We start from the raw sequence: 24,008 nt of genomic DNA, 5'->3' as shown, positions 1-24,008 counted from the left end.
CCCTCTTTGCTCCCTTAGGGTGGTTCTCTGTGAACCTGAGGTGCCTGGGAGAAACCACACCGGGCTCACACCAGCAGCTCTCTCTGGGATACTGCTGCTGGACACGACTGAATTGCCTGACTCCTTCTGTCCCCGATAGGAGCAAAAGGAGGAGGTAAGTAGCTTCCCCTATAGGGACCCCCACATGCTGGAGATGTGCGTGGCATTTCTCCACAGTGCAGCGAAGGGACACACTCCTCCTGGACACCCAGGACTGCCCATTAGGGTGGGATTCAGCAAGCTTACTGCTCACTGAGTAAAACAGAACGATATTTATTCTCTCTTTCCAGGGCTCCCCTATACCTTGTATGCTATTCTGGGGCTTCAGAAGCTTTGTGCCTTCTGCTTGGGCCTTAGGGTGACTCAAAGACTCAATTGCCATCGAGTACTGACTCACAGTGACCCTGTAGGGCGGGGTAGAACTAGCCCTGTGGGGTTCCGAGACTGTAATTCTTCACAATGCCACATCTTTCTTCCTCAGAGCAGCTAGTGGTTTTGAACTGTTGACCTTGCAGGTAGCAGCCCAATTCGTGGCCCCCAGGCTACCGTGGCTCTTTAGGATCATACTCTCATAGTAGGGGCTCATCCAGACTCGTGGACTTCAGCTGCACGAATCTGCCTGCATTTCCTCCGGGCTTTCATCCCGAGGAGCCCTATGTGGCCGAGGGGACCCTGTGCTAAAGTTCTCTCGAAAACATCACTGTGCTTCCTTTCCTTAGTCCACCCACTGGAATAGGCAGGTGTCAAGGAAGCCCCGGGAGGAAAGTGGACGCACCCAGGGGCGGCGAGCAGATGAGCCAGCAGCAATAGCTGGCAAAGCCTCACTTGGGGGCCGGAGTTTGCCTCTCTCCCACTCCCACTGACCTGTCCAGCCCCGACTGCATGGGGTTGCCGGACACTTCCATGTGGCTTCGTTTCCTCCTCATGGCTCCTGCCGACTTCCTCTCTGCTCCCACCTTGAGGGAGAAACTAGGTCTGTTGACTCCCCACCCCCTTTCTGGAGTTGCTCACAGATCACTGCCCCCAGCCCCTTCAATTGCCCAAAGCAACGTCCAATACTCTGGTCAGAGAGGCAGTCTTAGGAGTCTGCCCAAGGAGCTGGAGGGTTTCTTAGCCACAGCTCTGAAGGGCCTGGGCCGTGACCAAAGGGCAGAGGAAGCAGACCGGACAAAACATTTTGCACATCAGGGTGTGAGATAAAGGCATGTTCCATTTTGTGTAGGAAAAGGCAGACTCACCAATCCAAGAGCACTGTCGCTTCCTGGTTTACCTACAATAGGAAATATGAGTGTCTTTTGACAGGCCAAGACTGCTGCATCTGGATTTCTGGCCCTGGACACACTGCCTGGGTGTCTCTCTCCCTTGAGCCTGGCCCCTTCTCTCTGAGGAGGGAGCATCCTCTAGCTCTCCCCCTTGCTTCAGCATGAGCGACACTGGCAAAGTGAGGGGGTCCCCGAGTCTCAGAACCTCTAACAGCATCCTGTTCAAACGGCGGGGAGAGCCTTGCAATGAGAGTGGACCTTCAGGCATCAGTGACAAGCGGATTGGGAAGGCAGTTTCAAACCAGACTGACAGGGGTCCCGCTGCTTCTCTAAGAGTAAGAAGAGCTAGAAATTAGAGATTAGAAAGCAGGACAGTCACCGAGTCCTCTAGAAGGGGACAGGCCTCTTTCCGTGAGTGATTTCCCAGAGACCTGAAGTCAGACTCTGCATTTCCTCCTGCCGGTACTTCCGTGTTTCGTTCTTGTTAACCACCTGGTGAGGTCGGGGCTACCGTTCCTCTACATCATGTCACAGAGCAGGCATACAAAGACTACAGCAGTTCCCTCAGGCCCCGGTTCCCAACCTGTGGGTCACGACCCTTTTGGGGGATTGAACAACCCTTTCACAGGGGTCGCCCAATTCATAACAGTAGCAAATTCATAACAGTAGCAAAATTTCAGTAGCAACAAAAGTAATTGTATGGTTGGGGGTCACCAAAACACGAGGAACCGGATTAAAGGGTCACGGCATTAGGAAGGTTGAGAACCACTGCCCTAAGGTACGTAGTTATTAAGTGCCAAAGGCACCAGGATTTGCAAGAGACATGCTGGCCTTGAGCACGTGATCTTGACCTCTATGCTGTGAGGTGCTCAGACCCAGTTTGGCTGATGGTCCTGCTGTGTCAACTTACACCACGTCAACGCTCAGCAGTCAACCGCCCCCCCCCCTTCTCCTCTCTACCACCCACATTTCCATCTACTTACCAGGCAGTGGGTTCTCATGAAACCATTTCATCTCCACGTAGAGAGTGAAAACAAACGGGTAGGGGGCCAAGACAAGCTCCCCGTGCTTAAATTTCAGATGGGAAACGCTCTCCCACTGGCTTTTATCTGGGAAGTGGTGCTAAGGCGTGAGAAGAGAAGTCAGTAGCCATCCATGAGGACTGCTGTAGGGAGCACAGCCTTACCCTTCCCCTGGCCGACGCTCCCATGGGTCCACTCTCTGTTGCGTCCCCATGCGCCAACAATGGGAGCACTAACTCATTTCCAGTCAGGAAGAAAGGATACAAGGAAATATGATGAAGTGTTCTGTAGCAAATGGCTGCAGGTTGTCCACATTTCCCAAGACCACACGAATAGAATCCTGGGGGGGAAGGAAGAGTGAAATGACTTATTTGTGCTTTGGCTCAAGCTGGGTTCTCAAAGCTTCTTCACTTACATTCCATGAAAACTGAACCAGTGGCTGTTTCTTAGATATTCCTTCTCGGCTTCTGCATAAACTTTCCCCTCTGCCGGAAATGCCCTTTCCACCCATCAGCACATGTCTAAAGTCCATCCACCCTCCAAGGCAGAGTTTGAAGTTAACTCCTTTAGAAAGCTTGCCCCGGCTCTCCATGCTGTAGCAAACTGTACCTTTACTGCATCCTTGTACATGTTTTATTGTCATCATTGGAAACCGAGGTACTTAGTTTACTATGATAACCTGGCCTATAAACACATGTGGGGTTAATTGAAGGGCGGAGGGATAAATGGCTCAGTGACCCTTGCCTTTCTAGTTCTTGGGTCTCTTGATTTCTGATGATCAGACCAGGGTGGAGCTGCCTTAGCCAGTTCCCTGCTTCAGCTGGCAAGGATCACTTCCTGCAAGACATCCCCAAGAAGAAGCCACATGAACCTACCCCGATGCAGCCCTGGGTGCTGGAGCAGCCATGAGGAGACCCCTGCCAGCGCTGAGAATGCTTACACATTCACTGATTTGGCTTTCCTCCTGCAGTTGGCATCATTGCATGTTTTGTGAGATGGAGGAGGATTTTGTGGATTGGTGTTGTACATATGGGTTAATGGGTAAATGTTGGACTTGTAGCACTGGGTTGAGATGTTTTCTTGATGTGCATTTAACCTTTATATAGAACTCTCTCTTATACATGAGTTTCTGTGGATTTGTTTCTCTAAAGTACCCAGACTGACACAGAACTGTTGGTTTCCAACGTTTGGACCTTCTCTACATCCCGAGGGGGCAGGATGACCATGAATTTCAGCCCAAGGCTGATTCCTGTGAAGTGGAGACCACACATATCTCCCCCTCTGATATGGTTAAAGTTTATTGAGCCAACCTGGCGATAAACACATTTGGGGTTAATTGAAGGACGGCGAGATAAATGGCTCAGTGAGCCTTGCCTTTCGAGTTCTCGGGTCTTTGTTTTTTTTAAAAAATCATTTTTATTAGGGGCTCATACAACTCATCACAATCCATACATACATCAACAGTGTAAAGTACATTTGTACATTTATTGCCTTCATCATTCTCAAAACATTTGCTCTCCACTTAAGCCCCTGCCTTAGCCAGTTCCGTTTCAGCTGGAAAGGTTCACTTCCTACCAGACATCCTTGAGAAGCCACATGGACCTACCCCAATGCAGCCCTGGATGCAGGAGCAGCCGTGTGGAGACCCCTGCCAGCGCTGAGATGCTTATACATTCACTGATTTGGCTTTCCTCCTGCAGTCGGCATCATTGCGTCCATTTTGTGAGATGGAGGAGGACTTTGTGGATTGGTGTCGGACATATGGGCTAATGTTGGACTTGTGGGCTTGGGCAGCACTGGGTTAGGATGTTTTCTTGATGCGCACTTACCCGTTATATAAAACTCTCTTATACGTGAGTTTCTGTGGATTTGTTTCTCTAAAGTACCCAGACTGACACATAACCGACTCTGATACTCATCCTTCCGCCCACAGCACTCTACTTCTCTGCTGCTTGGTTATATTTTGCAATGGCTGCACAGAACTCAAAAACCACACTCAGAATGAGAGGATCTGTTAGGGAAGCAACACGTGACAATTTAGGATGAGGATCAGGAAGCAGGTAGGCAGTCTCTCTTCCCCTGTACAGGACAGCTCTGTCACCTTTCAGCTATGGAGATGTCTCTCAGTTCCATGAAGACAGGCTCCTCGAGGTCCCCGCGGCGAGGCCCCCTTTCTCAGTCCTCAGTCTTGCCTCTGTTCTGTTTGCGCAAGGGTTTTACATCTCTTGAGCTCTGCTAAGTGCTCAGTGCCACCCCACTCCTCCAGCTTCCTACCCCAAAGCACTCAGCTGTCTCCTGCTATGGACAACCCCCACCCCCTCTGCAGCCACCTTGCTCTGTGGTCCAGGAAGCCTCCCACACTGCCTTGTGTCAGTCCCAGGTTGTTTCTTGCCATCTTGTGCCATCGATGGTGTCCCATCACTGGTGTCCCAGCTCTCCGTCTCCCAGATCTTGTTGTCAGCACAGAAACCTGCGTCCAAGGGATACCCTCCACATCCAACTCTTCTTTCTTGGTGGTACTCAGGGCCCTTCTCTTACATTAGGGATGGCTCATTTTAAGCCTGCAAGGATGGTAAAACGGTACAATCCCCTCACCATATTTGCTTTAGTAGCAAACTGTCCAATCCCCTTGATGGGCTACAAGGGCCAATTTGCATAGTCCTGCCCAATCATTTTATTGGAATTACAAGACCATGCATGGCTAGAAAGGCCATCAGGTCTATATTCTACCGGAGGGAGATTTCCCAGTATACTATAGTTACCGAATTAAAATCTTAATTTATTACTAGTTAAGTAGTAATTTATTGCTGCTGTTAGTTTCCATCAGGCTGACTCCTGGGTGTCCCTTCCTGAGCCATAGTCACGATCCTTGGGATGTTCCAGTTCATTGTTGTGGCCATTGTGTCAATCTGCCTCGTTAGTGACTCCTCTCATTTTCACTGGGCCTCAATTGTAAGAAAAAGATCTCCTTTTCTAGTAACTAGTCTTTCCTGAAGAAATGTCTGAAGTAAACAAATCAAAATCTCACAAAATCCTTGCTTCAAAGGAACATCCTGCTTGCATTTTCCAAAGACTGATTTGTCTGTTCTTTTGGCAATCCATGGAATAGTCAGTATTCTTTGCCAATACCACAGTTTGAATGTATCATTTTCTCCTCCCTTCTTTTCCCATTATCTAGCTTTTGCATGCATATGAAGTAACTAAACAGACCATGACTTGGGTCAAGCACGCATTAGGTGTAAAAGCATTATCTTGGTTTTAATTCCTGCTTTCAAAGGCGTTCTTATATGATTCCCTGACGGCTGTTGAGCACTGACCCAAGTAGAATGATGTCACTGACAACTTCAGTCTCCTCTTTTTGTCATGCTGTTGTTTACAGACGCAGTTTCTTCATGCCCACGGTGATCCAGACCAAGAGACAGGCTTTATCAGGGGTTGTACCTTAGGTAATTTACTGCACAGATAACTAGGACACAGCATCAGGACTAGAGGAAAGTTGATTAGTGACCTGAGATTTTATTTTATTTTTTGCTGTTTTATTTCTTTTGTTGTTATGTTTTGCTTTGTCTTGTTTTTGTACTTATTGTCTTTACATGTCTATCTAGATAAAATAGAAGGGATAAACAATCCAGAGAAAACAATGGGATTGACTGTTGGGGGGGGACACGGGAGAGGGGGAGGCAGGGGAAAGGAAAGGGGGTGCCAACAAACTCAGGGACAAGGGAACAACAAGTGATCTAAAATCTATGGCGAGGAGGGTGTAGGATGCCTGGTGGGGCTTGACCAAGGGCAATGTAACCTAGAGGAATTACCAAAACCTGAATGAAAACTGAACATGACATCAGGACAAAAGGAAAGTAAAAGGTAATAAAGAACTAAGAGGCAAAGAACATTTACAGAGGTCTAAATTCAGGCATGTACATATGAAAATATATTTATCTATAATAACAGGGAAATAGATCTATGTATATGTACTTATTTGTTAACTATTAAGGCAGCAGACAGACATTGGGCCTCCACTCAACTACTCACTCAATGCAAGAACACTTTGTTCTAGTAACCCAGAATTCTGTGATGCTCACCTTCCCAACCCAATTGCTGAAGACAAATGGGTGCATAAGCAAATGTGGTGAAGAAAGCTGATGGTGCCTGGCTATCAAAAGATATAGCACCTGGGGTCTTAAAAGCTTGAAGGTAAAAAAGCCGCCATCTAGCTATGAAGCAACAAAGCCCACATGGAAGAAGAACACCAGCCTGTGTGATCAGGAGGTGTGGATGGGATCAGGTATCAAAGACCCCAAACAAAAAACCATATCGATGTGAATGAGGGGGAGGGTAGAGTAGAGACCCAAAGCCCACTGTAGACAATTGGACATCCCCTTACAAAAGGGTCACAGGAAAAGACAAATGAAACACACAATTTTCCTCTAGTTCTTTAATGCTTCCCCCTACTCCCCGCACTTTCATGATCCCAATTCTACCTTACAAATCCGGCTAGACCCGACATGCACACTGGTACACTTAAGAGCTCGCAACACAGGGAATTCAGGATAGATAAACCCCTCAGGACCAAGAATGAGAGTAGTGATACCATGAGGGGCAGGGGGAGGTGGGGGAAGAAAGGGAAAACTGATCACAGTGATCAACATATAACCTCCTTCCAGGGGGACAAGCAACAAAAAAGTGAGTGAATGGAGGTAGTGGTCAGTGTAAGGCATGAAAAAAATATTAATAAATATCAAGGGTTCATGAAGGAGGGAAGGTGGGGGAAATGATCTGATACCAAGGGCTCAAGTATAAAGAAAATGTTTTGAAAATGATGACAACATATGTACAAATGTGCTTGACACAGTGGATAAATGTATGGATAGTGATAAGAGCTCCTAATAAAATTATTTTAAAAAGAGATATTCTTACAGATCTCAAGGGAAAATTTGAAAAATGATATAATTATGCTTTTGAAATAAAAATTATATAAATATGGAAGAGTTAAAGTTATAAAAATGCAAACTAAAAAATTTAAATGATAAGGAAAATAAACACTACAAATCAAAATGGCAGCTAGATTTCATAAGATATAGATGAGACCCTTAGAACTAGCAATTTTATTTGAGAAAATTTTAGACTAAATTGGTTCCAGATTGTATTTAGCGGAATGCTCATTTCCGCTTTACTTGCTATCATGAGATGGTAAATAAATAACTAAAAGTGACAAAAAAATAACAATAACCTGAGATAATGCTGATGACACAATCTCGAATGTTAAAAATGAACATGACCTGGAGCAATTACTGATGAAGGTCAAAGATGCTTATCTGTCTATTCTAATTAAACCGTTTGGCATCATAAAGGGACTACTGGGTTTCTCTGAAAAAGAATGGATTTCAGTCTCAGCTTTGTCCTTTCACCTCTCTAAGCCTCATGTCCCTCAGTTGTGATCTCACAGAAGGCAGGCACTGGGTCCCATCTATGTCTGCATTCTCTGCTTCGCACAGTGTCTAACTTCTAACTCTAGTAGGTGATATTTATCCAGTGATTACTGCGATATTTTCTTTTTTTAAATTGCAGTAAAACATGTATAATATATAACATTTGTCGTTCTAACCACGTTAAATGTAGGACTCAGTGGCATTACGGGCTGTGTTGTATAAGCATTACCACTGTCTACTTGCAGAACATTGTTATCATCCCAGACACCCTGTGCCCACTGATCAATACCTCCCCCCGCTCCCCACAGCCTCACTCATCTGTGCCTATGAAATATGCTTATCCTTGGACAGCTCAGATAAGTGACATCATTATTGCTCCTCTTTGTGTCTTTTTCGCTGATCCTCTACTTTACTAAACACAATGAGAGGACAAAGGAAATTACTGCATAATTTCACTTATATGAAGTATCTGAGATAGACAAATTCATGTGTGTGTGTGTGTGTGTGTGTGTTTCCATGGAGCAGAACTAGAGATAATACTGGTAATTTTTGGCTGAAAGCAGAGCATACCAGAAAGGTGTTTACTTGTGTTGCATCGACTGCACAGGTGTCGACTACATGGATCCCCTTGGGAAGAAGGGGAATTTGTGGGACACCACACGGTGCTCACTAGACCTGTACATAGCCCAGGACGCAATTGTCCAAGCAGGACAAAGGGACACTGCCTGACTTAAAGTGTCGGGGTTGCATCCTTTCACCGTACTTACCCAGTCTTCCGTATGTGAAGCACAGACTCAAGAGGCCAGCCTAGATGGAGAGGGGCTCAGCATCAGGACTGGAGGAAGGCTTGCGAACAGCCCTCCACGTGCAGATGGCACAACCGTGCCTGCTTAAAGAAGGCGCCAAGCACTTACTGATGAAGATCAGACTGCAGCCTTCGATCCGGATTACACATCACCATACGGAAAACAAAAACCCTCACAAGTGGGCTAATAACGAGCCTCGTGGTCAACAGAAAAGATCTGAGTTGTCAAGGGCTTCCTTTTCCTTGGACCCACAGTCAGCTCCGATGGAAGCAGCAATCAGGATATCAAATGCCCTACTGCATCGGGTACTTTGCTGCAACATACCTTTCTCCAGTGTTAAAAAGTGAAGATGTTACTTTGAAGACTAAGGTGCATGTGACCCCCGCTGTCTTCTCAATCACTACTGTGTACGTGAAAGCTGGACAATGACTAGGAGATTGGAGAGGAACGCATGGATCTGAATTCTGGAGCTGGGGAAGAATACCAACGACAGCCAGGAGGGGCTGAGGCTGTGGTGGAATAAGTGCAGCCAGAACACTCCTTAGAAGTGAGGATGGCAACTCGTTTCATTCCTTTTGGACACGTTATCAGGAGGGACCAGTCCCTGAAAAGGACACCCGTGTTTGGTAAAACAGAGGGTTGGCTAACACGAGGAGGACCATCAAGGAGAAGGAACGGCACAGCAGCTACAACAACAGGCTCCAGCACAGGACCAGATGGGGTTCCATTCCGTCACACACAGCGTTGTTAAGAACTGGGACCGACTTGACAGCACCGACAACCATCAGAAACTGACAATGCAACGCACTGCCATCCACTCAATTCCGACTCAGATCCAGACCCGACAGGACAGAGCAGAACTGGCCCTGTGGGTTTCTGGGGTGCCAGTCTTTATGGGAGAAGAACGCTTGATCTTTCTCCCTCAGAGCAGCTGGGGGTTTCAAACTACTAGGGTTAGCAGCACAATTTGTAGCCCACTATGCCCCCAGGACAACAGTACATATATGAATGCTTGTGTGTACAGAGAACATATATACCTCAATATATTACATACATACAACACAGAGACATCTAACAAATCATCTATCCATTCATCTGTTGATGGACAGTTGGGCTCTGTTTAACTTTCGGTGATGGGAATAATATTGCATGATCATCAGTGTGTGTGTAGGTCTGTTTGAAGCCCTACTTTCAACTCTTTGGGATTCATACTCAGAATTACTGATCACAAGGTTGCTCTATGTGCACTTTTTGAAGAACCACCAAAGTATTTCCCACAGTGACAGTAGTCTTTTCTGTTCTCATCAGCAGTGCAGAAGGGTTCTAATTTCTTTCATTCTCGCCAACAATTGTTTTTATTTTCTTTTTGTAATTGCTGTCCTAGTGGAGGTGAAATGGTATCCAATGGTGGTTATGATTTGCATTTCCCTACTGACTCATGATATTGAGCATCTATTTTTAAATCATTTTATTGGGGGCTCATACAACTCTTACCACAATCCATACATCCATCCATCGTGTCAAGCACATTTGTACATTTGTTGCCATCATCATTTTCAAAACATTTGCTTTCTACTTGATTCCTTGGTATCAGCTCATTTTTCCCCTCCCTCCCAGCTCCCCCTCCCTCATGGACCCTTAATAATTTATAATTATTATTTTGTCATAGCTTACTCACTCCCTTCACCTACTTCTCTGCTGTCCATCCCCCAGGGAGGAGGTTATAAGTAGATCCTTATAATCGGCTCCCCCTTTCCATCCCACCCTTCCTCCACCCTCCCTCCCGGTATTGCCACTCTCACCACTGGTCCTGATGGGATCATCCGTCCTGAATTCCCTGTGTTTCCAGTTCCTATCTGTACCAGTGTCCATCCTCTGGTCGAGCCAGATTTGTAAGGTAGAATTGGGATGATAGTCGGGGGGGCGGGGGGGGGGGGAAGGAAGCATTTAAGAACTAGAGAAAACTTGTCTGTTTCACCGTTGTTACACTGCACTCTGACTGGCTCATCTTCTCCCTGAGACCCTTCTGTAAGGGGAGGTCCAGTTGCCTACAGATAGGTCTTGGGTCCCCAATCTGCATTTTCCCTCATTCATAATGATTTGATTTCTATTGTTCTTTGATGTCTGATACCTAATCCTTTCGACATCTCATGATCACACAGGCTGGTGTGCTTCTTCCATGTGGGTTTTGTTGCTTCTGAGCTAGATGGCCGCTTGTTTACCTTCAAGACCTCAGATGCTGTATCTTTTGATAGACAGGCCCCACATTTCTTCACCACATTTGCTTATGCATCCATTTGTCTTCAGTGATCGTACCAGGAAGGTGAGCACACAATGATATGATTTTTTGTTCTTTGAAGTCTGATAACTGATCCCTTCGGCACCTCGTGATCACACAGGCAGGTGTGCTTCTTCCATTGAGCATCTTTTTGATGTGCTTATCGGCCATTTGTTTATCTTCTTGGGAGAAATACCCAAGTGCTTTGCCATTTTAAAAACTGGGTTATTTGCTTTTCTGTGGTTAAGCTGTCAGAGTTCTTTACATAATTAGGGTACTATCTCTTATCAAATACATGATGTGAAACTATTTGCTTCCATTCTGAGGGTTATCTCTCTTGACTGCTTTTTGATGTATGAAAGTTTTTCATTTCGATGAAGACCAATGTATCCATTTTTCCTTTATTACGTGTGCTTTCTGTATCGTACTTCAGAAACCAATGCCTAATCCCGGGCCATAAAGATTTTCATCTAGATTTCTTCTAAGAGTTTTATGTTTTGGCTCTTAATGTCTTTCATCCATTTTGAGTTCATTTTTGGATGCGATGAAAGTTCAGGTACAACTTCATTCTTTTGCAGGTGGAGGCCTAGTTTTGGTGACACCATTGGTTGAAACATTGTCTTTTCCCCATTGAATGACGTTGGCATTCTTGTCGTCAATCAGGTGACCTATTTTTATACAAACTAACTAATTTATCACTCATAAAACCCCATGAGATTAGGCAATTCTATTATTCCCCACCTGACAGGTAAGGAAATTAAGGCAAACGAAGATTAAATAACTTATTCCAAGTTACGGAAGTAGGTAATGGTAGAGTCAAGGTATGAATGCAGGCAGTGCGGTGTCGGAGCTTGCGTGCCTCTCAGTAAATGTTCTCTAAGCGAATGAGAGGTGTAAATATCTGCTCTCAAGAGCAGGTAAGAAGCACCTCAGAACTTGATGTGAGGAATGTACCTCCATCAACCAAACCCAGTGCCACTGAGTCGGATGCAGCTCATTGCCAAACCCTGTGTGGGGTTTCCATGGCTGCAAATTGCTACAGGAGCGGATCACCTTGTCTTTCTCCTGAGGTGGGTTTGAACCGCCAATTTCAAGGTAACAGTCCAACCCAATAGCTACCCAATAATGCCACCAGGGCTCCCTAACTAGCATTTACTGAACATCTGTTATGGGGCCGGCACTGTACACATTGATTCTGGATACTCACCACCGTCTTTACAACAGGCATTCCTTATCAGCCTTGTTATTGGCAGGTCAGCTAGTAAACTCAGAGGGGTAAGTACCATGCCCACAGCCACACCATGAAAGGCACAGGTAGAATTTAAACTCACGTTTGAATCATTCTGCTCTATGATGCTTTCCTCTGCTCAAATTAACTGGCACAAAGTAACAAGAATATACATATATCACCTCACAAATAAGGAGAAGAGATCTGTGGTCCTATATTAAAACAATTGATATTGAAATGATTCCTGTGAGGTCTCGCAAGAGCCTAATGTACCTCGCATTGCTTAGCCAGAGCATCAGAGGTGCCTGCTCTCAGGCTAGGATGAAAATTTTTGGCTTAGAACTTTTGTGTTTGGGTGAATTTCATTGTATTCTGAGTCTTGAAAGTGTGGTAGCACACGTCTGTGTAAATTGCAATGTTCCTAAATCCCTGTTGTGGAGTTTGACGAAGAGCAACCAGTTCAGCACATTTTTCAGATGAGGACATTGAGACTCAAAGAGAGAAATGACTTGCCAAAGGTCCCACCCCCAATTAATGGCTGAGTTAGGAATGGGACCCAAGCCCCCTTCTCAGGCCTCTAACTCCTGGATCGGTGCTTTTGCCAACTTACCAAGCTGTCCAACCTCCCTTTTTTTCCACGTGAGAATGGAAAATCAGAGATGAGTTGAAAAGGAATGAAAATGAGGTAGGACTCGAATCACGGCAACTGTTTCCAATTAAAATACAGAGCCAGCAGCCTGGTCTGTGTGTTTACAGTGAAGTTTCCTGGACGTCGAGTACCAGGCGGTGGTGGGGACGGTAAGATTTCCCAGAGCCCAGCAAGGCCCAGTCCTCCGGAAGCAATCTCTCTGCCAGTGGCCACAAGAGAGAGCTGCCGATGGCTGGGAACTCTGGCGGAGCCCAAAGGTGCTGACACTTCAACTGAGCGGACAGAGGAAGGCTCCCCGCTTTCCATGTCCCTGGGAAAAAGTACAGTTGCTTTGCAGAGAGAGCAGGGTAGGGAAATTCATGTCAACAAGTGGAAGTTGTGACTCAGTTTGCAGGAAATCATTAAAACCCAGACCAGGATTCATCCTCCCAGAAAGCGTCTGCTTCTGTCCCTACCTCCAGCTGCCGGACGACGACTTCCTTATTTTCGATCTCTTCTCGCCTAGAAGGGAAAAGGGCAAGAGCGAAGTAAGCCAAGGCAGGACACTCTAAAGACAGTAGATTCTCGCAGAGCAGGACGTGCTAACCCAGTGCTCCCGGGGAAGGAGTCGCCACCTTTGCAATGTGGTCCGAGCTTGAATACAAGGACTTTTCAAAATGTTTTCTCCGTTAATTTGCCAAGAACTAAAGTTCCCAATCTGAAAGGTGGACTGTAACTTCTCAGAGCCAAGGCCCTTTCACGAAGTCTCTAAGGACAAGACTGGTTCCGTACTGCTACTAAAAGATGACTCTCCTTTTTCCACGGTGCTGGCATTTGTACCCACGGGGCAAGTGCAATGGTGGGCAAGATTGTTGGGGCCTAGTTTTTTGTTGTTAGGTATCGTTGAGTTGGTCCCAGCTCACAGAAACCTTACCTATAGCAGAAATACTGCCAGGCCCTGTGCCGCCCTCACGATTGTCATGTGTGAGTCTGTCAATGCAGCCACGGTGTCCGCCCAGCTTCCTCTTCTTTGCTGGCCCTGTTACTTTACCAAGCATGATGCCTTTTCCAGAGACTGGTCGCTCCTGATAACATGTGCAAAGTACATGCGACAAGTCTCGCCATTCTTGCGTCTAAGGAGCATTGTGGCCATACTTCTTCCAAGACAGATTTGTTTGTCCTTTTGTCAGTCCATGGTACTTTCAACCCTCTTCGCCAGCACCATAATTCAAATGCATTGTCTTCCTGATTCAATGTCCAACTTTCACATGCATATGAGGGGACTGAAAATACCCTGGCTGGAGTCAGGCGCCCCTGAGTCTTCCAAGCAACCTTCTTGCTTTTCAGCACTCTAAAGAGGTCTTGGGCAGCAGACTGGTACCTCCGATCTAGGCATGTGCTGCACTGGCAGCCGTGATCATCTTCACATGCCACACGGGAAAAATTTTAAAAACCCAGCTTCATTTCAGATCCTTCAGGAAGTGGTAAAAATGATTAATCTCCTACATCTCAATTCTCGAATGCAGACCTTTTTTATTCGTGCCTTGAGATACAATGGAGCTGCCCACAAAGTGCTTCTGGAGATTGCGGTTTGATGGTCACCTCCAGAAGACATGCATGCGCCACAGGTGGGAGCTAAGCTCACTGTATTCCTCATGGCCTGACACTTTACCTGGACGACCAGCTGACTGCCAAACTACAGCTGTTACTCAGACTGGGGGATCGAACAGCGTTTTCTCAAAAACGAACAAAGCGAGCCTGTCACTTGAAGGGCAACAACCAACCAACAGTGTTTGTTGCCAATGATAAAGTTTGCCTTTCAAGTAAAAGTTTGAATTTTAGAAAACTTCTATCTACCCCTGGGAACTTGGCAACTTTCAAATCCTTAATGTCTTTTCTGTATGAATGGTAGTGGGATTAACAAATGTGATTTTTAAAATAATGGAGAATAAAGTGTGCTAGCATTTAGATCATCTCTGTAGAATTTGATACGCCAATATTTTCCAAATGGCCCATGAAATGCTCAATGTTACAAAATCATTCTTGCTAAAAGAGGCATTCAAAGAGTGAGCTACACCAACGGGTTTCAGTGAAGTCAAGCTTTAAACGTCCACTGATACGTGAGGTGCTACTAGGATTCTAGTGGATCATTACATGCAAACAAAGTATGTTTGAACATGTCTCTGTAATCAGTGGATGGCTGTAGACACATTCAGAAGGGTGCCTTCCAAAAGAAGCCCAGTCAAATAGTGGCTCCTGAGGGGACCTGCTGGGCCCACTAGTCAAGATAGAAGTCAGTTCACAAGGTTATGCTATGGTGACTGTGTCTTGGCATTCTAATTGGGCAACCTTGACAGCGACACGGGATGATCACAGGGGCTTATCAGGAAGAAGTTTAAGAAACGGAAAACTGCATTGGTGCGAACAAAGCCGGAAGAGCTGCAACAAGGAATTTTTTCCCCCATCACAACCACCACCTGCTCATTCTTCAAGGTTAGCAAAGGCTGTCCTGTGAGGACTCTGTTGGGAAGCTCTATCCCATCTCCCCTGCATCCCTTATCGTGTCCCTTTGAGCTTTTTCGTTTCCCAAATTCACACAACATTCACAGGGTATGAGATGAGCCCCGTGAGGATGCCAAACTGCCACTTTGATATAGTGTAAATGGAAGCGGGCAGGATTCCGCAGAGAAGTGTGGGCAGATGGAAACATCGCCTTCAGAAGCTTCCTGGATGGAAGCTATGTTGGGAACCAGTAGCGTTATATTTGTGTTTAATGAAAGTTTATGATTCTGTAGCAGTATTTTTTGACAGACTAATATAATTTCAGATTCTAGATGACAGCTAGTGTGTTAAAAAAAACCTACTACTTAAAAACAACTCATGTAGTGTGTCAAAAAAATTTATCCACAATGAATGACCTAAGGAGGCTCTTAAAACTGTTCCCACCTTCAAATCTGTGTGAAGCTGGATTGTTTTCATATACTTCAACCAAAAGAAAAACAACCACTCACAACACACTGGGTGCAGAAACAGATGATTCATAAGAATTGCAAAAGTGGAAAGTGATGCCAATCATCTCTTTTGGGGGAGAAACATTTATTGTATATAAAACTACCACTTGTTATAACTCAGTGCATTTTAAATTAAGGTGGTGTTTTCAGTTTTTAATCTTTATACGATCCACGTCGATGGAGAAAACCCCCATAAGCAAAAGCTCCTTGGCCTCCTCAGTGACTTTAACAGCTCAAAGGGGCCCCCACGACCAGGAAGACCTGAGACGCACTCTTTACCAAGGTGGCTAATAAATATACAAAACCCAAGATACCTGGGGCCCTGTGCCCTGAAATGAGCAGTGACCTGCAGCAGTGCACTAAGCCCTGCTTGCAGGGCTATGCCCCCAAGTTCAAAATTACCTGATGCTGTTGCCATATCTGATTTTGAATTTGTACACATTGAGTCCTGCATGAAGAAACCTTGTCTCTGGGAACGGGTAGGTGAAGGGCTTTAAACTCATTGCTCCTCAGCGATAGCCTGGGTAAAGTAGAACAAGGAGAGAATTACTGAGAAGGTCAAGGACAGCGGGCCTGTCCTTTCTGCAGAGCTCTTCACCAGGGGAACAGCCAACACTCAGCACCACTCTCTGTCCCAGGCTCAGTCCGCTACCAATGACCTGGACCATACGTCTACCTGCACGGGGAGGGTGCAGGATGTATGCACAAGACCCCCACGCATGAAGTGATAAGACTTGGATTCAAATCCTGTTGTTTACCTTATGACCTTGGGCACAACACTTCTCTGAGCATCTCACTGCCCTGGTGACTTACAGGATGCTTGTTGTTAGTTCGGACCCACAGCAGCCCTGTGCATACAACACAACACTGCCCGGTCCGGCACCGTCCACACAACTCGTCCTACCCTTGAACTCACTGTTGCGGTCCTTGTGTCAATCCATCTTGGCGAGGGCCTTCCTCTCTCACTGTCCAGCTACCTGACCAAAAATGATGTCCTTCAGGGACTGGCCTCTCCTGACATGTCCAACGTATGTGAGAAAAAGCCTCACCATTCTTGCCTCTAAGGAGCACTCTCTGGCCATACTTCTTCCAAGACAGCTTAGTTTCAGTGCTTGGGAAGATTAACTAGATCTTCCAGATCTCTCTTGAACCCATGTTCCCCCTACCTCTACTTCCCTTAGATCCTTGACGGGGTGGGAGGGGCTCAAGACAGATCAAGAGGCAATCCAAAAGATGCACCTGTGAAGAGGCACAATTAGAAGGGATACTGCTGGTGATTCTCCATGAAGTGAATTCATTCGCAAAACCTCATCCCCAGCCAAGGCAGCCAATGCTTTCCAGTGGTGCCAAAGACTACCTCATCTTTCCAGCCTCTCCACTTCTTCCCTTCCACCACTTGTGAGGCTACCTGTGCCTCCAAAGTGACTATGGCCCTTAGCACTTACTAATTTCACTTGTCCTAATTCAGAATCTCTGCCCACTTGCCTCCGGGGAGAGACTCAGGCTACAGGAGTTTCATCCAAGGGTAAGTCAAAACATATTGCAACTACAGCTACAGCTCATCCATGCACGGGTTCTCCCCAACAGAGTATGCTTAACCAGGTCTGTCTGGGATCATGGATCCTCAGTACCTCACTCGTCCTAGTCTCATTAGGGTTCCTATTTAAAACAGCTTCCAGGGGGATCTGCAGGGCCAGTTAAATTCCAGGCAGAGAGGTCAGCTCAGGTTAGAACAACTGATTTGGGGGATTCCAATGGAGTAATCGTTAGAGGACGGACGCAGTGGCTGCATCAATAGGCTCAGGCACAGGAACAATCATGAGGATGGCTCAGGACCGGGCAGTGTTTCGTTCTGTTGTGCACATGGTCTCCACAGGTTGGAGCCAATCTGACGGCCCCTAACAACAATCTTTGTAGATTTTATCAAGGTCACAGGAAGATCATGGAGGCTTGTTACAAAGAAGTTGTAAGAAAATCGAAAACTACAGTGGTGAGGAAAAGGCCATGGAAGTTGTGCCCGGGGATCTTTCCCATCATGGCAACCCACCTGCTCATTCTGTAAGGGGGGGGGGGTAAAGGCTGCCCTAGGAGACTCTGGTCGGAAACCCTATCTTATCCACCCTGCAGCCCTGAGCAGACTTCTTTTAGTTCCTCAAAATTAAAAAAGACATTTAAAAAGGGTACCATTTGAATCCCTAGAAGATGCCGTAACTGTCACTTTGACATCGTGTAAATGGAAGCACATGGAAATCTTTTTCTTAAAGTTTTATTGGCATATAATTCATGTATCATACAATTCAATATTTAAGTATATGAAAGAGTTGTGCATTATTCACCCCCAATATATTTTGGTACATCTTCTTCATTCTTTTATGCGTTATTATGAGCTCCCATATCCTTTCAACCTCCCCTTTCATAACCCTAAGAAACTATAAATCTACTTGATGTCTATAAAGATTTATCTATCCTGAATTCGTCAAGTGAAAAAACAAAGAAACAAAAATAGCTTCCACAGAATAAAACACGGAATTCTATCCAAGTGTAATAAAAACTAGAACAAGTTGAAAATGAGCTAAAAAGGAAAAAAACCCCTAAGACATTAAATTTTACCCTAATTATATCTGCAGTCATCTACATTCTGATGCACTGTCTAGGGGAAAGACTATTCAGATCTTTGATCAATGGACCAAGGGCAGTTGTTCTCAACCTGTGTTTAGTGACCCCTTTAGGGGGCTCCAACGAGTCACCTGATTCATAACAGTAGCAAAATTACAGTGATGAAGTAGCAACGAAAATAGTTTTATGGTTGGGGGTCCCTACCACATGAGGAACTGTATGAAAGGGTCGCGGCCTGAGGAAGGTGGAGGACCCCTGACCAAGGGAATTCAATGGTGACTTGGTCCATGTAGAGGCTCTATAAATGACTTAGGCCTTTGACTCTCTCCTCTGCAGCCTGCTGCAAACCAGGTTCTCAAAATTTAAATTCTGACACAGTCTCACCCTCTGATTTTAGATTTCATTGCTAATAACTCTTTGATCATGTTGACTGGTTTGTTTCTTCAGTGTGAACTTAGCTGACACCTCACTTAGATGGAATCTTGTTTTAAGACAGATCTCTGGGGGAACCCATCATGATGATCAACACATAACCACAACACCCCACTCACGCACCTCCCACCCCCGCCCAGGGGGACAAACAACAGAAACCGTGGAGGAAGGAAGACAGCGGTGGGTGTAAGATATGAAAATACTAATAATTTAAAATTTATCAAGAGGCCACAGGGAGGATGGGGGGTAGAGTGGGAGGGAGGGGAGGAGTTGACACCAAGGGCTCAACAGAAACTAAATGTCTTAAAAACAATGATGGCAACATATGTACAAATTTGCTTGATACAATTGATGTATAGGATCGCTACAAGAGCTGTAAGAGCCCTCAATAAAATGTTTCAACAAAAAAAAAAAAAACCCACGCAGAAAGGCCTTTAAGACCCTAAGCATTTCTTTTTCTGATAGTCTGGCCCCATCTGATCTGTTCACCAAATTTTGCTGTAGCATCCCTATTTTCAATGATCTCTTCAGAAGGGCAAGAATCAAGTGGAGTACATTATAAGAACTTAATTGTTCTTGCATTAGGGCTTACCTTTAAACAGGCAGCATTCTTTACACAGCAGTGGTTCTCAATCTTCCTCATGCCCCGACCCTTTGATTCAGCTCCTCATGTGGGGGTTACCCCCCCAACCATAAAATTATTTTTGTTGCTACTTAATAACTGTAATTTTGCTACTATTATGAATCATAATGTAAATATCTGATTGGCAATGGATTCTCATTGTTACAAATGGAACATAATTAAAGCATAGTGATTAATCACAAAAACAATATGTCACTATGTATTGTGATATATTTATTTCTAATGACAAATAAATGAAGTTTTGTCTTGAAGCATGGTGTAGCATGGGTAACAGTCTTCACGCTGGGTACTCCTATGTGGGCATTTCTGCATGTGGGTGGACCTGCCTGGAGACAGATATAGGAGCAGTATCTCGGTTCCTAAGACCATTGGAAATATGCATTTTCTGATGGTCTTAGGCGACCCCTGTAAAAGGGTCTTTTGACCCCCAAAGGGGGCGAGACCCACAGGCTGAGAACCGCTGTTATACAGGGACTGAGAGATAGCAATAACTTCAGAAGTGCAAACACCTAGAAGGGAGACAACAGATGTTGTAAGATATGAAAATAATAATAGTTTATAATTTATTAAGGATTCATGAGGGGAAAATATTTTGAAAATGATGATGGCAACATATGTACAAAAGTGCTTGACACAGTGCATATATGGATGGATTGTGATAAGAGGTGTAAGAGCCTCCAATAAAATGATTTTTTAAAAGTTAAATAAACAATAAGAGAACTAAAATAATAATACAAAATCATCCAAAGAAAGAGAATGAGACAAATCTTCAGCTTTCATAAATGGGGATAAATCAAGAAATAGAGATGTAAAAATGCATAACATATAAAACAACAGTGGTAGCCAATAAGAATTCTGAACTCGAAGAACAGGCTTCAGAGGGAGAATAGAATTGGGGTTGAAGTAGAGTCTTATGGGAGACTATTGTTTTTCATCATAAGCTGAATTATTTGATCAATTATTATATCCATAAATTTCTTCAATAAAAGTATGAGGGGGACCTTCAAGATGTTTGTTGAAAAATGAAAAAAAAAAAAAAAAGAAGTACACACCTAAATAGAGGATCTGTTGAGAAACAAGAGTTTTCCATCTTGATGTTTTAGTTTAATAAAAGCTCCCAATGTGACGACTTGCCCTTGTATGTCACTCACCCCTCACATCAAGTCTATGAGGAAAGGAAGGAAGGAGTCGACGTTTGACAGAGGAGGCAGCAGTGGCGTTGAGAGACAAAGGAACCTGACCCAAACTGGGAAGGTTGGAACTGGGATTCAAACGGAGGCGGCGCAGATCCAGACTTGATACTCTGAAGTCCCCTGCCAGCCAGCTTCCCTGCCGATATGAGGAGGGAAAAACAAAACAGTGAAAAGAAAATCAGGAGTGGGGGGGAATGCAGAACAGAGCTCAAAATCATGAGACCAGGTTTATCAGTTGGACAGAGATGGGGGGAGCGCCTCAGATCTGGAACTGAAATCACTCTCCGTGCTAGAATAAACAACTACTTAATATCAGAAGGGCAGTATTTACCCAAGGCCAGAGTTCAGTGGGAGAGGAAAGGAGAAGGGATGGAAACGGGAAACACAGGGAGGAAGTGAGACAGGTGATGGCACATTGAGGGGACTGCAACCCATGAAATAAACTGTGTACGAGTTGTTGAAGCTCTGCTTTGTAAGCCGTCACCTAATTCACATGACAAGGTTAAAGAAAATCATTTTGTAAATGCTAAAATGCACTACTTTGACACGTTGTCAGGAGAGACCAGTCCCTGGAAAAGGACACCGTGCTTGGCGGAGGGGCAGTGAAGGAGATGGACTGACACAGTAGCTGAAACAATGGGCTCAAACATAAGAACAATTGTGAGGATGGCATAGGACCAGGGCTGTGTTTTGTTCTGTCGTCCAAAGGGTTACAGATTGAACATAATTAAAGTACCCGGCAACAACAAAATATCATACAGCCAATAAGAACTACTTTCGCATCTCCCTATTATCTGGATGCCATTTCTCCTCGGCAGGAAATAAACCAAACAAAAATCCTTGCCTGATGGAGCTGAGATGATCTGTGTGCCCAAAGAATGGAATTTCCCACAATTTCCAAAGTTCAAGTCTCGGGCTTCCAGTAAAGTGATACCCAGTGTCTGATCTTGGGCTGTCTGGGATTAGGACAGAAGGTTGAAGCCACAACCCATGAGACTATTTAGACTAAACTGCAGTTAAAAGTGGAAAGGAAAAAACGTTTCTGGTGCCAATTACAAAATCACCAGGGGAAATAGTTCACATCCTGTAAAAAAACTGGCGGCGGCAGCCCCACAGCCAAGGTGTGGCAGGAGCAGGCTGGACTCAGTGGTGGTTCAAGTGGCAGCTGATCTTTCTAAGAAGGCACCAGGTGAGCAGTTTGCAGCTACTGCTACAGAAATTTAGCCGGTAGGTATTGAGGGCCCTCTAAGATGGAGCCACCTCTCCCCACAGATGGAGGCTGGGGCTTCAGAGCAAATGGACATTTGCTGGTAATGACCATTCAGAGAGGAAACTTCATGTGCTTCTCCACGGCTGGCTGGCAGCAGAACAAACCACCTCCTTCTAGCCAAGGCCTGTTCCTGTTCATTGCTGGCTGCCCAATCCAGAAACAATCGCTACACGCTAATTACCTCATTTGAAAATAAAGACGAGACAACCCAACCCAAACCACAGAATAGCCGTGGATCAAAGATTTCACAGGGTTCTTTTCCAGCGTGGCTCTGGTAGCCATTCATGACCCTATGCCCCAGGAAGTTGATGGGGTCTTGCAGACTCTCAACCCACTTTTTAAGTGACTGCAAAGAATGACAACTGTAACACAAAATCAGAAGAGCAGGCCTTATGAAACCAGAGCTTTGTAATGGGATGGCCAGGCCTTGTGTCTCTGTTCTGTCTCTTATTCTTTTATTAGCGATTTAAACCAAGAGCCACTCATGCTTCAATTTATCAAACATTGCTTCTTCCTATCTATCTCTTCATTGTTCGGGGAGATTAAATGAGGGAATGTTGTATGCAGCACTTCGTGAATGCTAGAGCATTCTAGGAGCTTTCAGTTAGGATAGATTGAAGTCTTCTCTTTACTCCAAATGCAAATTCAAGAGCAAAACTCATTATGCTTCAACCTTAGTGTGAAACCAAGTAAAAACCAACCAAGACTCTCTCCTTGGAAATATCCATAAAGCAGATTTAAAGGACACACAGGCAATGGTATAAGGAAGGGAAAGATTCTTCGAGGTGTGAGTAATTTCTTTCACATACACAAACATCTGGGTCCGTGCCGAGACCGTGGAGTCGCATAATGCTAATGACAGCCGAGGTGGAAGGAGATGAGAATACGGAAGTCCTGTCACTACATGTATCTGGCGATAGCTGATGAGAAAAATCCCCCAGTGTGGAACAATAGATGAATTCTCACAAGCATTTACTCAAAGTACATTCATGGAGCACTCCACCATGACAGGGATGAACGGAGACGACAAAATATTGGGAAATCCCAATGACTCCAACACTCAGATTTTAGAGATGAAGTTAAAGCTAAATTATGATCAGTATTGCCTTCCACCGCCACAAGTCCGTGGTTACGCCTCGGGGGATCTGCCTAACTTTGCTGAAGGAGATTCAGACGCTGGCAATTTCTATTTCCAGTGGGAGGTCCATGTAGAATACTTCTAGCTGGGAGAGTCCTTCATTTTAGAAGCGAGAACAAAGAAGTGACTTTACTAAAAAATAACTTCCACAAACAAAGTCACACAACCCAGAATGGAACCAGCATTAGACACCCCAAGACTGCTGATTCCTTTCCCATGCCTTGTCATGCCTTTGTCACTTTCTGCACAATCATTTTATTAAACCTTAACTCTAACCGTTCTCATTACACTGGATAACTTGAGGTAAACTCATGGAGGTAGGGAGAAATCAAAGAAAAATATGTCATGGGGTATAAAGGACTGCATTCACATTTGTCTCAAAGCTGGTTTCAAAAGGACATATTCTCATTTTCCTCTCTCATAAAATGACGATAATATCTATCTAGCACAATGTTTACCAAAATAATAATTGTTTATTGTAATATTCAACATATAACCCCCACTGCCACTGAGTTCGTTCTGACTCACTGTATATAGGATCACATCCTATGAGAGAACTGCCTAATAAGATAATTAAGAATAGCCTTTATAGGTGTTTTAGCCTCTATAGTTTAACAGTTTATGAAGCACAGAAGTAGTGGAGGCATAGAAATAACTGATGTAGGATTTATAGGGGATATAGGCTGGATAGTGGGTAGGGGGTGGAGATGGGCAGGTAAGGGGATTTGGGGACAGTGAAGGCTGGAGGGGGAGGGAGCTCTAGAACAGAATGTAATTACACAGTTCATTTTAAGAGTGATTTAGTTATGGGTGGAAAAAAGAAAATGTTCTGAAATTGATTGTGGTAATGATGGTACAATTCTTGACGTGACTGAACACTTGCATTGTGGTGTGGATAATGTGGCAATAAGACTGGGGAAAAAAGAGACAATTCTATATCTGTTAAATTATAAACATTTATAATTTTTATGTTTAAAACTAGAAAATACAAATTTTGAAAAAAAAGTTATTGA

The 24,008-nt window shown here is 44.8% G+C and overlaps 1 protein-coding gene across 1 annotated transcript in view; it reads right to left on the bottom strand.

Annotated features, from left to right (window-relative positions):
• MAJIN (membrane anchored junction protein) overlaps window positions 1–24,008 on the bottom strand; it is a 38,509-nt gene that overhangs the window by 6,978 nt on the left and 7,523 nt on the right. The window contains exons 2-7 of the mRNA XM_075548014.1: window positions 16,106–16,223; window positions 13,169–13,214; window positions 2,588–2,663; window positions 2,285–2,410; window positions 1,278–1,309; window positions 904–995 (exon numbers count right to left, since the gene is read on the bottom strand). Coding sequence (XP_075404129.1) covers window positions 904–995; window positions 1,278–1,309; window positions 2,285–2,410; window positions 2,588–2,663; window positions 13,169–13,214; window positions 16,106–16,206 — 473 coding nt within the window. The 5' untranslated portion in view covers window positions 16,207–16,223. The remainder of the gene's footprint in view (window positions 1–903; window positions 996–1,277; window positions 1,310–2,284; window positions 2,411–2,587; window positions 2,664–13,168; window positions 13,215–16,105; window positions 16,224–24,008) is intronic.

The sequence above is a fragment of the Tenrec ecaudatus genome, chromosome 4 (assembly GCF_050624435.1).
Source record: "Tenrec ecaudatus isolate mTenEca1 chromosome 4, mTenEca1.hap1, whole genome shotgun sequence".
NCBI lineage: Eukaryota > Metazoa > Chordata > Mammalia > Afrosoricida > Tenrecidae > Tenrec > Tenrec ecaudatus.
This window is presented reverse-complemented; position numbering and strand designations above follow the sequence as displayed.